This window comes from Dendrobates tinctorius, unplaced genomic scaffold, assembly GCF_039654945.1.
Source record: "Dendrobates tinctorius isolate UK_male_01 unplaced genomic scaffold, ASM3965494v1 ptg000059l, whole genome shotgun sequence".
Taxonomy (NCBI): domain Eukaryota; kingdom Metazoa; phylum Chordata; class Amphibia; order Anura; family Dendrobatidae; genus Dendrobates; species Dendrobates tinctorius.
Window position 1 is genome coordinate 11,209,331 of NW_027361727.1, and position 15,910 is coordinate 11,225,240.

A 15,910-nucleotide genomic window follows, 5' to 3' on the forward strand; every position below is an offset into this window, starting at 1 on the left:
CTTGATGGCGCTGATGAGGATGGTTGTTACTTCACTGATGAGGATGGTCGTTACTTGATGGCACTGATGAGGATGGTCGTTACTTGATGGCACTGATGAGGATGGTCGCTACTTGATGGCACTGGTGAGGATGGTCGTTACTTGATGGCACTGATGAAGGATGGTCGTTACTTGATGGCACTGATGAAGGATGGTCGTTACTTGATGGCACTGATGAGGATGATGGTGATAAATCATCTCTATGGTGACAACTGATGAGAGGCAACATTTCATAATAATGAGGATGGTCGTTGCTTGATGGCACTGATGAGGATGGTCGTTACTTGATGATGGTGATAAATCATCCCTATGGTGACAACTGATGAGAATGGCAACATTTGATAACAAAAATGAGGATGGTCATTACTTGATGGCATAAATTCTGTAGTAATTGATGGGTCTGGCATTTAGGAGTAGAGAACCCTCCCATTCCTTTCCACGTTCCTGGATTGGGATTGTCCTCATAGTCGTTAGCTATTGTCCCATTTGTCACGGCTTGTCCCCCTCAGTTGGTAAAGACGGTAGATGATGCTTTGTTTCGGCGATTGGTGTTACACGCGTAATACCGCCACTGCGACTCCTCCCCGGTGTAACGTCCGGTCATCGCACACTTGACAATGGCTTCTCCAGTGTTGTCACTGCCATACAATGGCCGCTTCATTCATATGAACGCTCCGGGTAGACGGCCATGTTTCAGAATGTTAGGATTCCTAAACATCCTTCTAATGGAAACGTCTCCTGGAGTCAGAATAATGAGATAATTAAGATGTGTATACGGGTCATATCCAGTCACCTCCTGCGTTACCCTCCCTTGCCTCTGTACTCCACATTAGCCCCTCACTTATATTTATAGGTGGGTAATAGTTTCCTCATGTGACAATGGAAAATCTTATAAAAGATATTGGTGGGCAGTCACCGGCGCTGCCATCCATCACTTGAGGACTCCGCTCTGAATCCGTCATGACAGGGGCCACATTCAGACAGTAAATATTACTTGTCATACAAGTGTCATGGCTGCCAAAACTTATAATATACAGTATTCTGTCTGATGTAGTTGCGGCACAATGAGCAGGACGGTCGGCATAGGATTAGTGCAGTCTCTTGGTAATATTGTCTTCTGCTGGGTACGTAACAACTATAAATCCCTGACAGTCACTTCATATTCTCAATTTTCTGCTGCAATCGTTTTTGTTTTTTTTTCTTCATTAAAGCAGTACTTTTTATAATCCATCCTGCAATGGCTTCAATGGGAAACAGTGAGTGGTTACGACAGAGACGCGTGTCTCCCCATTGTACTCCTTGCTAGAAGTTGCAGATTGCCTGTCACTAAGATCTGTCATGTGTTTCCTTTCAGGATTGTTCCAGCTTTGAAGAATATGACATCGCAGCGCAGCTTCTTCCTTTGGCCGCCGCGTTCTGTAGGGTGAGTCCTGCCAGATTTGTGTCCGATCCCATGTACATTTCTTATAGGAATATTACCTTTTTACAGTTATGAGGTATAAAACTTGGAAAGTAGTGCAAAAAAGTTTGAAACTTTTTTACATTTTTAGCGATGCTTTGCAGGGGAGGCATGACCGGGGCATGCTGAATCAGCCCAAATGCTTATCAGAAAGTTGCAGAATTTATTTTGCAATGTTTGATATTCTTTTACATAAGGCTAAAAATCTTCACTGCTTCTGTGTAAGGGAGTGAATAGTGTTGAGTAAATATGCCAGAAATTGAATTCGGCTGCTCACTCAAAAATGTCCAGGAAATACAATTTGCATTCAATTTATTGATGGAAATAGAATGTGCTTTATTGTGCTCTTGGGGCACCATGTGCCGTATTGTGCTCTTGGGTCTCTTGGGACAATATATTCTGTATTGTGCTTTTGGGCCTCTTGGGGCATCATGTGCCTTACTGTGCTCTTGGGTATCTTGGGGCACCATGTGCTGTATTGTGCTCTTGGGTCTCTTGGTGCACCATGCTCCGTATTGTGCTCTTGGGGCACCATGTGCTGTATTGTGCTCTTGGGTCTCTTGGTGCACCATGCTCCGTATTGTGCTCTTGGGGCACCATGTGCTGTATTGTGCTCTTGGGTCTCTTGGTGCAACATGCTCCGTATTGTGCTCTTGGGTCTTTTGGGGCACCATGTGCCGTATTGTGCTCTTGGGGCACCATGTGCCGTATTGTGCTCTTGGGACTCTTGGTGCACCATGTGCTGTATTGTGCTCTTGAGTCACCATATGCTATATTGTGCTTTTGGGCTTCTTGGGACATCATGTGCCTTATTGTGCTCTTGGGTATCTTGGGGCACCATGTGTTGTATTATTGTGCTCTTGGGTCTCTTCATGCACCATGTTCCTTATTATACTCTTGGGTCTTTTGGGGCACCATGTGCAGTATTGTGCTCTTGGGGCACCATATGCTGTATTTTGCTCTTGGGTCTCTTGGTGCACCATTGTTCCGTATTGTGCTCTTGGGTCTCTTGGGGCACCATGTGCTGTATTGTGCTCTTGGGGCACCATATGCCGTATTGTGCTCTTGGGGCACCATGTGCTGTATTGTGCTCTTGGGTCTCTTGGTGCACCATTGTTCCGTATTGTGCTCTTGGGTCTCTTGGGGTACCATGTGCCATATTGTGCTCTCGGGGCACCGTGTGCCGTATTGTGCTTTTGGATCTCTTGGGACACCATGTGCCTTATTGTACTCTTTGGTTTCTTGATGCACCAGAGCATATTAAATATTGGGGCTAAAAAATAATTAAAATTATATATATATTATATATATATATTCCTCTCTTCACTTGCTGCTTTCCACCTAGTCCTGCGACTCTGATCTCTACTTGTCTTCATGGGAGGTAAGGTCTCCTTCTGCGTCTTCCTCCTCTCTGTATTGAGTATGCTTCTGGCAGTGCAAGTTAGGATGCTGTGACGTCACAACGTGTGGCGCTTCCTACCGTGATGAGGCAGTGGACCAGCCAAGCACACCAACAACCTACTCAACGCAAAGCTAAGGAAGACATCACCTGCAAGACCATAAGAGACTGGAGCCGGAGGAAAGACCTGGCGGGGAGCTGCAGTGGTGAGACAGGTGAACAGCGAGGAGAATATCTTATTTTTCCATTTTATTTTTTAACGATTCTTCCCGGCCCTCCTTAATCCAGCAAAATTACAACTGGCATAAAGCGAATCAGAAAATAAATTCAGATTTGGGTGTAAAATTAAAAATGTGATTGACCTTGAATGAATTTGCTCATCTTTTAAGACTGATTTTTTTCTTTCCCCAGCCAAGTGGCTCAGTCTAGAGATGTGACTCCTCAGTACAAAAGGGGTTAATATTCTGTATCTCTCCTTTTTATTGTGATTCCCCACCACCACAACATAAAACTCGGATATTTTCATCTTATTTGTTTTTATCATCCCTCTTTGGTGACGGGAAATGTTAATCCTCATCCGCCGGACTCATGGAGAGTCATCCACTTGTGCAATGCGTGGGTTGGGGGATAAGGCGCTGACCCTTCTCCCATATCGCTAAATTAATAGCCAGCGAGGGGTTTATTGTGTTACCGGGACTCAGCCACGTAAAATGCAGTCATGATTCACCCTGTTTTGTCTCTGTCATCTACATAAACCCTAAGCGCGGAGGTCGCAGCGTCTCTGACTTCCTGTTGTTCACAATGGTAAGAATTCTCCTTACTGTAAGGAAATAACTTTCTAATTAATCTCCTTATATTACTCCTCAACATTAATTAATGGATTGTACTGTTCTGACGCTCATGGGGAAAGATCGTAAAACTCTCCCTCTTAAAGGGGAAGGGATCCTGTAGTCTGCCTTTTCTGTTTTCTTGCTGTGCAGATGAGTGCAGTCTATTGTTTTCGCTATTGTGTCATGTGTGTGGGCGCATTGTGTCGTGGGCATACTGTGTCGTGTGCGCATTGCATCGGGTGTGTGGGCGCATTATGTCGTGGGCATACTGTCGCATGCGCATTGCGTCGGGTGTGGGTGCATTGGCATTGTATCCGGGTGTATGGGCGTATTGTGTCATGGGCATACTGTGTCGTTTGTGCATTGCGTCGGGTGTGTGGGCGCATTGTGTCGTGAGCATACTGTCGTGTGCGCATTGCGTCTGGTGTGGGCGCATTGGCATTGTGTCAGGGTGTATGGGCACATTGTGTCGTGGGCATACTGTGTCGTTTGCGCATTGCGTCGGGTGTGTGGGTGCATTTTGTCATGTACGCATTGTGTCGGGTGTGTGGGGGCATTGTGTTGTGGGCATACTGTGTCGGGTGCGCATTGCGTTGGGTGTGGGTGCATTGGCATTGTGTCCGGGTGTATGGGCGTATTGTGTCATGGGCATACTGTGTCGTTTGTGCATTGCGTTTGGTGTGTGGGCACATTGTGTCGTGAGCATACTGTGTCGTGTGCGCATTGCGTTGGTGTGGGCGCATTGGCATTGTGTCCGGGTACATTGTGTCATGGGCATACTGTGTCGTTTGTGCATTGCGTCGGGTGTGTGGGTGCATTTTGTCATGTGCGCATTGTGTCGGGTGTGTGGGGGCATTATCGTGGGCACATTGTGTCATGGGCATACTGTGTCTTGTGCAACTTGTGCATTGCGTCGGGTGTGTGGGTGCATTTTGTCATGTACGCATTGTGTCGGGTGTGTAGGGGCATTATCGTGGGCATATTGTTTCATGGGCGCATTGTGTCATGGGCATACTGTGTCTTGTGCACATTGTGTCAGGTGTATGAGTGCATTGAATCGTGGGCATGTTGTATTGTGGGTTCATTGTGTCGTGTGCGCTGTGTCGGGTGTGTGGGTGCATTTTGTCATGTACGCATTGTGTCGGGTGTGTAGGGGCATTATCGTGGGCATATTGTTTCATGGGCGCATTGTGTCATGGGCATACTGTGTCTTGTGCGCATTGTGTCAGGTGTATGAGTGCATTGAATCGTGGGCATATTGTAATGTGGGTTCATTGTGTCGTGTGCGCTGTGTCGGGTGTGTGGGTGCATTGTGTCATGGATTCATTGTATCGTGTGCGCATTGTGTCGGGTTTGTGGGAGCATTGTTTAGTGCATTCATTGTGTCATGGGCGCCTTCTAATACAGTGTTGACACTTTTTGTTTTTTTGCCGCTCATAGTTTGATACTCATTTGACTTAGCTTGACTTGGTTCCCGTGAGTCTGCATTGTACTTGAGCACTACAGGTCCCAGCATCTCGCACTTGCCTGCACCGGAGTGACAGGTCGGAGCTCGGTTTGGCGCCTTAGTAGTGGCCTCCGCGCTGAGCTCTATCACTTTCCTTTCCATCTTTTCTTAGTTTCCCCCAGTTTTCCATTCGGCACCTGTCCGTAGTTTCCTCCTGTGATCACATCATCCTCGACCTTGCATATCAGGAGGATGGAGGAAGAAAGAGACAATTACTGAACATTCTTGTAATATAATTTGAGCCCTGTGAGGAAGCAGGCGCTTCCCCTGCCCCCTAAACTTTCCATTCATGAGCCGAGACGCTGCCATGACTTTAGTATTTTAAGAAACAAATGTTTCTTAAAGTGAAATCACCTCCTGAAACCGAAGTGTGTAGATGATGCCATCTGTACGTCATGATGACCCTTACATGATTTCATGGAAATACCAAAGAGAAATGATGATGATTATCACCCTCCTACAAGACCAGCTTTACTGTGCTACCACTGCACGAATAGTATCTTCAGGGCGAATGGTCACATTGGTCAGCGCTGCGCAGAACACAACAGCAAGACCCCGAGGGTTCTGATCCAAAATACCTGTTTGCAGTGGTACGTTCACCCCACTGATAGCCGCAAGGGCAGAATAATATGTTTGGTATCCAGCATACCTTATGTCCTGAGTTACATCCTGTATTACACCAAAAAACATTATAGCCAGCTCACCAGAGCATGCCACAGGTGCTCGAAACAGCCGTGAAGACACCGGGAAATTCAAGGAAAAGGGCTTGAGAAAGATCGTTTGATCGAAACGCGCTGCCTTACTATGCCATGTTACCTGTCCACATGAGAACATGCCACGATTTTTAACAAGATGAAATAAAGAAAGTATATTTTATGGAGCTACACCCTGTATTACACCGCACAGCTGCACTCACTATTCTGCTGGTGCAGTCACTGTGTACATACATTACTGATCCTGAGTTGCATCCTGTATTATACCCCAGAGCTGCACTCACTATTCTGCTGGTGCAGTCACTGTGTACATACATTACATTACTGATCCTGAGTTACATCCTGTATTATACTCCAGAGCTGCACTCACTATTCTGCTGGTGCAGTCACTGTGTACATACATTACATTACTGATCCTGAGTTACATCCTGTATTATACTCCAGAGCTGCACTCACTATTCTGCTGGGGCAGTCACTGTGTACATACATTACATTACTGATCCTGAGTTACATCCTGTATTATACTCCAGAGCTGCACTCACTATTCTGCTGGTGCAGTCACTGTGTACATACATTACATTACTGATCCTGAGTTACATCCTGTATTATACCCCAGAGCTGCACTCACTATTCTGCTGGTGCAGTCACTGTGTACATACATTACATTACTGATCCTGAGTTACATCCTGTATTATACTCCAGAGCTGCACTCACTATTCTGCTGGTGCAGTCACTGTGTACATACATTACTGATCCTGAGTTACCTCCTGTATTATACCCCAGAGCTGCACTCACTATTCTGCTGGTGCAGTCACTGTGTGACATACATTACAGATCCTGAGTTACCTCCTGTATTATACCCGAGAGCTGCACTCACTATTCTGCTGGTGCAGTCACTGTGTACATACATTACATTACTGATCCTGAGTTACATCCTGTATTATACTCCAGAGCTGCACTCACTATTCTGCTGGTGCAGTCACTGTGTACATACATTACTGATCCTGAGTTACCTCCTGTATTATACCCCAGAGCTGCACTCACTATTCTGCTGGTGTAGTCACTGTGTGACATACATTACAGATCCTGAGTTACCTCCTGTATTATACCCGAGAGCTGCACTCACTATTCTGCTGGTGCAGTCACTGTGTGACATACATTACATTACTAATCCTGAGTTACATCCTGTATTATACTCCAGAGCTGCACTCACTATTCTGCTGGTGCAGTCACTGTGTACATACATTACAGTACTAATCCTGAGTTACATCCTGTATTATACTCCAGAGCTGCACTCACTATTCTGCTGGTGCAGTCACTGTGTACATACATTACATTACTGATCCTGAGTTACATCCTGTATTATACTCCAGAGCTGCACTCACTATTCTGCTGGGGCAGTCACTGTGTACATACATTACATTACTGATCCTGAGTTACATCCTGTATTATACTCCAGAGCTGCACTCACTATTCTGCTGGTGCAGTCACTGTGTACATACATTACATTACTGATCCTGAGTTACATCCTGTATTATACTTCAGAGCTGCACTCACTATTCTGCTGGTGCAGTCACTGTGTACATACATTACATTACTGATCCTGAGTTACATCCTGTATTATACTTCAGAGCTGCACTCACTATTCTGCTGGTGCAGTCACTGTGTACATACATTACATTACTGATCCTGAGTTACATCCTGTATTATACTTCAGAGCTGCACTCACTATTCTGCTGGTGCACTCACTGTGTACATTTAATTCTTTGTTTTTATTAAGATGGCCATCTCCATTTCCAGATTGAAATCCTTTTCTTCTCCAGAATTTATTTTCCATTTCCTGTAAGAGATTTTAGAATTGGCGGAAAGCAAGGATCAGCTAAGGTCAAAATTCTTGATTTGCCCCTATCCAGAAATAACTTCAGATTTTGGAAGTAAGAGGATCACCGTGTTCGGAGCGCAGCTTAGCCCCAAAGACCTGAGTCAACAAAGAGAAGACACAACTATTCTGGTTTTGTAATAATACAGTTTTGTGTTTCGCACTCAGGCGGTATTTATGGGCCGGCTCTGCAGATCACAGCCGCGCAGTGTTCCCTCCCCTGGTGCCTGATCCATCAAATCTCCTTTTTAGTCCTCAATCAGTTTAAGTTCTTCCATCTGTTTAATAAAGAATTTACATAACCAACGACAATATTTTGTACATTTATTATATTACCGTTCCACTGAATATTAAGTGCAGCTCTGGAGTATAATGCAGGATGTAACTCAGGATCAGTAATGTATGTACACAGTGACTACACCAGCAGAATAGTGAGTGCAGCTCTGGGGTATAATACAGGATGCAACTCAGGATCAGTAATGTATGTACACAGTGACTGCACCAGCAGAATAGTGAGTGCAGCTCTGGAGTATAATACAGGATGTAATTCAAGATCAGTACAGGATCAGTAATGTATGTACACAGTGACTGCAGCAGCAGAATAGTGAGTACAGCTCTGGGGTATAATACAGGATGTAACTGAGGATCAGTAATGTATGTACACAGTGACTGCAGCAGCAGAATAGTGAGTGCAGCTCTGGAGTATAATACAGGATATAACTCAGGATCAGTACAAGATCAGTAATATAATGTATGTACACAGTGACTGCCCCAGCAGAATAGTGAGTGCAGCTCTGGGGTATAATACAGGATGTAACTCAGGATCAGTAATGTAATGTATGTACACAGTGACTGCACCAGCAGAATAGTGAGTGCAGCTCTGGAGTATAATACAGGATGTAACTCAGGACCAGTAATGTAATGTATGTACACAGTGACTGCCCCAGCAGAATAGTGATTGCAGCTCTGGAGTATAATACAGGATGTAACTCAGGATCAGTAATGTAATGTATGTACACAGTGACTGCACCAGCAGAATAGTGAGTGCAGCTCTGGAGTATAATACAGGATGTAACTCAGGATCAGTAATGTAATGTATGTACACAGTGACTGCCCCAGCAGAATAGTGAGTGCAGCTCTGGGGTATAATACAGGATGTAACTCAGGATCAGTAATGTAATGTATGTACACAGTGACTGCCCCAGCAGAATAGTGAGTGCAGCTCTGGGGTATAATACAGGATGTAACTCAGGATCAGTAATGTAATGTATGTACACAGTGACTGCCCCAGCAGAATAGTGAGTGCAGCACTGGGGTATAATACAAGATGTAATTCGGGATCATATCATGTTTCGCAGTTATTCTGTTTAGATATGATTATTCTGACTGTAAGATAAAAAGCTTGTTGAGCATATTATTAGGTTTTATAAATATATCACCCAATACAATGTATGTTGATAATATCCTCATGATTTTCCAGAGAGAGAGTTTCTCGATGACTGTGACTAAATTGCTCCATACCCAGTAAATATGGCTGCTGCAATTTATTGGTTACTTTTATGAACGTCCTTATAAGAATCATAGCAGGCTGAGGAAAAAAAAACATATATATATATATATATTTATTTATTTATTTTTTTATTTTATTTTTATCTTTCTTTGAGTATCTGCTTTGATCCAGATTTTGGTTGTGTAAAGTTCCTTAAATTCCTGCTGTCCCCTGTGCATGAAATGTGAGATCAACTTTACTTTTGTACCTAGTGTCATGGAAAACCTCCAAACAGTGTAAATCGTAGATTGGATGTCGCAGATTCCAGAGATCCACCATCATATTGTTAGTGGTGACAGGAAGAAATGCTGAATGTGATCCCTGTAGGCCTTTATCCATATTGACTTTGACCTCTGTTCCTATAGGGAGTAGTCAAGTACCTTGTACCCCCCAGTGTTTTGTTAATGAGTCAGTCTGGCCTTGTGTGACCCGGTCACTGGTGGGTTAATATAGGTCAGGGGCAGTCTCATTCCTGTTTTGTCTGTCATCCCTCATAAGTCAATCATTTTTACCCTGTCTGTTGCGAGACAGTCACATTCTGCAATTTTTTTCTATACTGTGGGCTTTGTAACTGACTGCTGCTTCATTTATTTTATAAGCTCCAATGGACGGGTAAAGTATCTGCTTTTGACTCCTTATTTCTTTGAATATGACTGCCATGATACTGTTCCCTATGTACAAGAATATAACTGCTATAATACTGCCCCCTATGTACAAGAATATAACTTCTATAATACTGCCCCCTATGTACAAGAATATAACTACTATAATACTGCTCCTATGTACAAGAATATAACTACTATAATACTGCCCCTATGTACAAGAATATAACTACTATAATACTGCCCCTATGTACAAGAATATAACTAATACTGCCCCTATGTACAAGAATATAACTGCTATAATACTGCCCCCTATGTACAAGAATATAACTTCTATAATACTGCCCCCTATGTACAAGAATATAACTACTATAATACTGCTCCTATGTACAAGAATATAACTACTATAATACTGCCCCTATGTACAAGAATAGAACTACTATAATACTGCCCCTATGTACAAGAATATAACTAATACTGCCCCTATGTACAAGAATATAACTACTACAATACTGCCCCTCTGTACAAGAATATAACTACTAAAATACTGCCCCTATGTACAAGAATATAACTACTATAATACCGCCCCCTATGTACAAAAATATAACTACTATAATACTGCTCCCTATGTACAAGAATATAACTACTATAATACTGTCCCTATGTACAAGAGTATAACTACTATAATACTGTCCCCTATGTACAAGAGTATAACTACTATAATACTGCCCCTATGTACAAGAATATAACTACTAAAATACTGCCCCTATGTACAAGAATATAACTACTATAATGCTGCCCCTCTGTACAAGAATATAACTACTATAATACTGCTCCTATGTACAAGAATATAACTACTATAACACTGCCCCTCTGTACAAGAATATAAGTACTATAATACTGCCCCCTATGTACAAGATTATAACTACTATAATACTGCCCCTATGTACAAGAATATAACTACTATAATACTGCTCCTATGTACAAGAATATAACTACTATAATACTGCTGCCTATGTACAAGAATATAACTACTATAATACTGCTGCCTATGTACAAGAATATAACTACTATAATACTGCCCCTATGTACAAGAATATATCTACTATAATACTGCCCCTATGTCCAAGAATATAACTACTATAATACTGCCTCTATGTACAGGAATATAACTACTATAATACTGCCCCTATGTACAAGAATATAACTACTATAATACTTCCCCCCTATGTACAAGAATATAACTACTATAATACTGCCTCCTATGTCCAAGAATATAACTACTATAATACTGCCCCTATGTACAAGAATATATCTACTATAATACTGCCCCTATGTACAAGAATATAACTACTATAATACTGCTTCTATGTACAAGAATAACTACTATAATACTGCCTCTATGTACAGGAATATAACTACTATAATACTGCCCCTATGTGCAAGAATATAACTACTATAATACTGCCCCTATGTATAAGAATATAACTACTATAATACTCCCCCTATGTACAAGAATATAACTACTATAATACTGCCTCCTATGTCCAAGAATATAACTACTATAATACTGCCTCTATGTACAGGAATATAACTACTATAATACTGCCCCTATGTATAAGAATATAACTACTATAATACTGCCTCTATGTACAGGAATATAACTACTATAATACTGCCCCTATGTACAAGAATATAACTACTATAATACTTCCCCCTATGTACAAGAATATAACTACTATAATACTGCCTCCTATGTCCAAGAATATAACTACTATAATACTGCCTCTATGTACAGGAATATAACTACTATAATACTGCCCCTATGTACAAGAATATAACTACTATAATACTTCCCCCCTATGTACAAGAATATAACTACTATAATACTGCCTCCTATGTCCAAGAATATAACTACTATAATACTGCTCCTATGTACAAGAATATAACTACTATAATACTGCCTCCTATGTCCAAGAATATAACTACTATAATACTGCTCCTATGTACAAGAATATAACTACTATAATACTTCCCCCCTATGTACAAGAATATAACTACTATAATACTGCCTCCTATGTCCAAGAATATAACTACTATAATACTGCTCCTATGTACAAGAATATAACTACTATAATACTGCCCCCTATGTACAAGAACATAACTGCTATAAGGCTGTGTACCCACTTTGCGGATTGTATGCGTTTTTGCAGCGTTTTTTGCTGCGTTGTGCTGTCTCCTTTACTTTTTACTGGTCCAATCACGTGTATACTCGCATTCTATCAACAAAACAAATTAGAGTAAGATATCTCACTGCTTTTTCTGTATTTTGTGGACCTACGGTCACGAAAGAAACACATGTGAATCGCCCCCATATTTTAATGTTAATGTAGGTGCATCAATAGTGATGAGCGAGTATACTTGTTGCTCGGTTGATCTCCGAGTATTTTGGAGTACTCGGAGATTTAGTTTTCGTCACCTCAGCTGCATGATCTCCTGCTGCTAGACAGGCTGAATACACATGGGAATTTCCTAACAAACAGCCATTCCCCACATGTAATCAGCCTGTCTAACAGTCGCAAATCATGCAGCTGCGTAGATAAAAACTAAATCTCTGTGCACGCCGAAATACTCTGAGGTCCCCCGAGCATGCTCGGGAAAACCTGAGCAACGAGTATACTCGTTCATCACCATGCATCATAGAAAAAAACAGACAACGCACTTCTGACGAATGCCAGCATGAGTAACTTTTGTGAAGACTGGATCATCAACAACATTTTGTTTTTTTATCTTCTTTGTATTGGGCAAGAACATTCTGCCATCATTGCTCCATGCGAGGGGCGAAGTCAGACGACCATATAAATTAGACCAAGATCCGGACCACGATGCACGAGGACTGGCCGGCAGGTCTCCCAACCGGAGCGTGACAGCAATTTGCACGATGAAATCCTGATCAGTTTTTGCCATTGTGTATTTTTCTGTGATTTTTTTTTTCTTTTGCTGCAATACCGCAGTTTAAGAGACTGGTTCAAGCATAAAGTTAAGCCCACCATGCACATCAGATGGCTGTCGGTCAACGGTTTGTCCAGTAGCCATTTCTGCCTTGTCTCCATTACGCGATTGCTCGTACGTCCAAGCGCTCCTATGTTTATGAGCGAGCATCCGTCCGCTATTGGAGGAAAGTGTCACCATATATGTTATGGTCATACAATTGGCTGTGAATGTCCAGCATGGATTCAGCCCCGATTGTCCGATTTTGGGTTTCGTGCACCATATGTGATACCAAACGCATTTGATCATCCTATGTCCATTTTATTGATGGTTTAGGGTTGAGACCGCAGTGGCTGCTGTATGGCCTGGAGCAGGATAGAAGGTCAACCATGGCTTCCTTATTGGTGTGGTCTTCACCTTGCCTGGTGTTGTCCATGGACTTTGCCAGCTGGGCATCAACTCTCATCCTTTCTGAATCGTTGTAATTAGAGTTTCACACGGTTCGTTTCTTGTCCCATCACATATTCTTAGAAGTTGGGGTCACTTTGCTTCCTTTTTCTTTCCCTCTAGAGACCAGATTTCATGTTAAAAGTTCTAATGTTGAACACATTTTATTTTTCTCATTTTTTAATACAAACAACAGCCCATAATAGGAAGAAACGGGGATGTTATTCCCATTATCTCTCATTCTTACCACGAACATTTCCTGGAAATCCGGAGCTTCATTTCTAGGGATGAGTTTGGTTATTCAGTGCCAGCCCGTAGAATAAACAGCGGGTTGTCGCTCTGTGTTTGGTCAGGAGCTGCAGTGTAGGGAGATGGCCGTCGGGTGAGGCTGACGGGCCGTCGGGTGAGGCTGACTGCACTGCCAGCTTTGTGCTTGGGCTTTATGGGCTCATTCTGCCATCTCCAGATATTCGTTGCCATAATTGAAGAGCTGCAATCCCTGGTGTCAGTGCAGAATAGAGAGAAGTGAGACGATCATGGTGGCTCTACGTTACTTTTGAGTACTTTATGAGAAGGACCTGGCACAGGATATATACCAATACCAAAATCTTTTATTGGCAAATACATGAAGTTTATGTAAAGACTCAATATTTACAGTGTTGGACATGAGCTTTTGGGCCAAATCTTGACTGACCTTCCATTCTTACCTGCTGAGTGGTTGGAGTTGATCACAAATTGTGTTTTTGTTTGTCCTCCCGCTTTTTGACAATTAACCACAGGTTCTCAATGGGATTGAGATCTGGGGAGTTTCCTGGCCTTGAACCCAAAACTTTGATGTTTTGTTCACCAAGCCACTCGGTTATTACTTTTTCTTTGTGACACGGTCTCCATCATGCTGGAAAATGCACTGTTCATCACCAAATAGGTCCTGGATGATGGGAGAAATTGTTCTTGGAGGAGGTTTATTCATATCAGTATTCTTAGGCAAAATTGTTAGTAAGCTCCCTCCAGGCATGAAAACCCCCCGCACATTAATGGTCTTGGGATGCTTTACTGTTGGTATAATACAGGAGTTATGGAAGTGCTCATGTTACTCTGTCCAAGCTGTTTTTCTTGGACAGAAGTAGCTTCTTTGCTGCCCTTCTTGACAACAGGCCAGCCTCCAAAGTCCTTCACCTCACTATGCGTTCAGATGCACTGACCCCTACCTGCTGCCATTCCTGAGCAAGCTCTGCACTGGTGTGTTACCATAGATGAATCTTCTTTAGGAGACAGCTCTAAACTTGCTTGGGTGCCCTGAAACTTTCCTTACACCAATTGAATCTCCCTCTTTGAAGTTCTTGATGATCCGGTAAATGATTGATTTGAGGATAAATCTTACAAGCAGCAAAATGTCGTTGCCTATAAAGCCCTTTTAATCCAAAGCAGTGATGATTCCATGGCTAACAGAAGACGACAATTTCAAGCACAAGCCCCCTTTTAAAGTAGCCAGTCTGCTTCTATAAGTCAATCAGCTTGACAGAGTGAGATCAGCTGCCTTGTCCTCGTTAACACTTTCTCCTAATCTGACTGACATAATCTAAGCGGATCATTTTGAGGCAAGGCTGAAATTCAGTACATGTTAGATTTTTGTGTATAGTTATATGTAGTTGTTAGTTAGTCTGGAACCTCACGACTTGTGCTCCACGATCAGAACTTTTGGGGATAATTAGTTGCAGAATGAAATTTCTTAAATCTACTGTCTGCAGCCACATAACTGTAAGGCCGGCTGTGACTTGTAGTTCCAGAGCCGTTCTCTCCAGAGTAAAGAATATTTGTACATTTCATTCCATTTTGGACAAATAATAAGCGCTAAATAATCATAAACACCCACGATCCTCAGAACAACAAGCTCCAACAGAAAAATGCAATGTAAGTGAAGTCCAGCGAGGGAGAGCGGGATGAGAGCCGGATAAGAGCCGTGCCTTGGGAAATGAGGACAGAGCCTGGAAGAGGACGGCACATTCCTCCGACCTCTGGAATGTGTGCATCGCTTTAATTTATGGCCACTGACTGAGGATACAGTGGAACGATCCCCCCCAGCAGAGGCAGCTGCTTCACAGTGTCGCAGGGTGACACAGCAATATGGAGGGGGGACACGGGACCTCTGTGATTCTGATCATCTGCGTACTCCTGATGCACTGTCTGCATTACTTTAACGGATCATTTATTAGCGATTATTAACTTTTATTTGTACATAGCGGCCAACGTAGTCTGGAGCATTGTGCATCATTTATGTGAGCGCACACACGAGGAGATCATGCCAGCTCCCTGAATATGTCACCGCCTGTCTGTATTACAACCTACAGCCCTCTGTGAATTGCCTCCGAGGCTGCCCTTTAATCCACCTTGATATACACTGCAGCTCTGCTCCTTTATGGCACAGCTATGACCTATTACTTAAAGGGATGTTCCCGTCTCCAAGATTCTATCCCAATATGTAGTAGGTGTAATAT

The 15,910-nt window shown here is 42.6% G+C and overlaps 1 protein-coding gene across 5 annotated transcripts in view; it reads left to right on the forward strand.

Annotated features, from left to right (window-relative positions):
* SBF2 (SET binding factor 2) overlaps positions 1 to 15,910 on the forward strand; it is a 312,854-nt gene that overhangs the window by 183,902 nt on the left and 113,042 nt on the right. For all 5 annotated transcript variants that reach the window (XM_073578404.1, XM_073578400.1, XM_073578401.1 and 2 more), the window contains exon 17: positions 1,394 to 1,462. In XM_073578404.1, the coding sequence (XP_073434505.1) occupies positions 1,394 to 1,462 (69 nt within the window). The remainder of the gene's footprint in view (positions 1 to 1,393; positions 1,463 to 15,910) is intronic.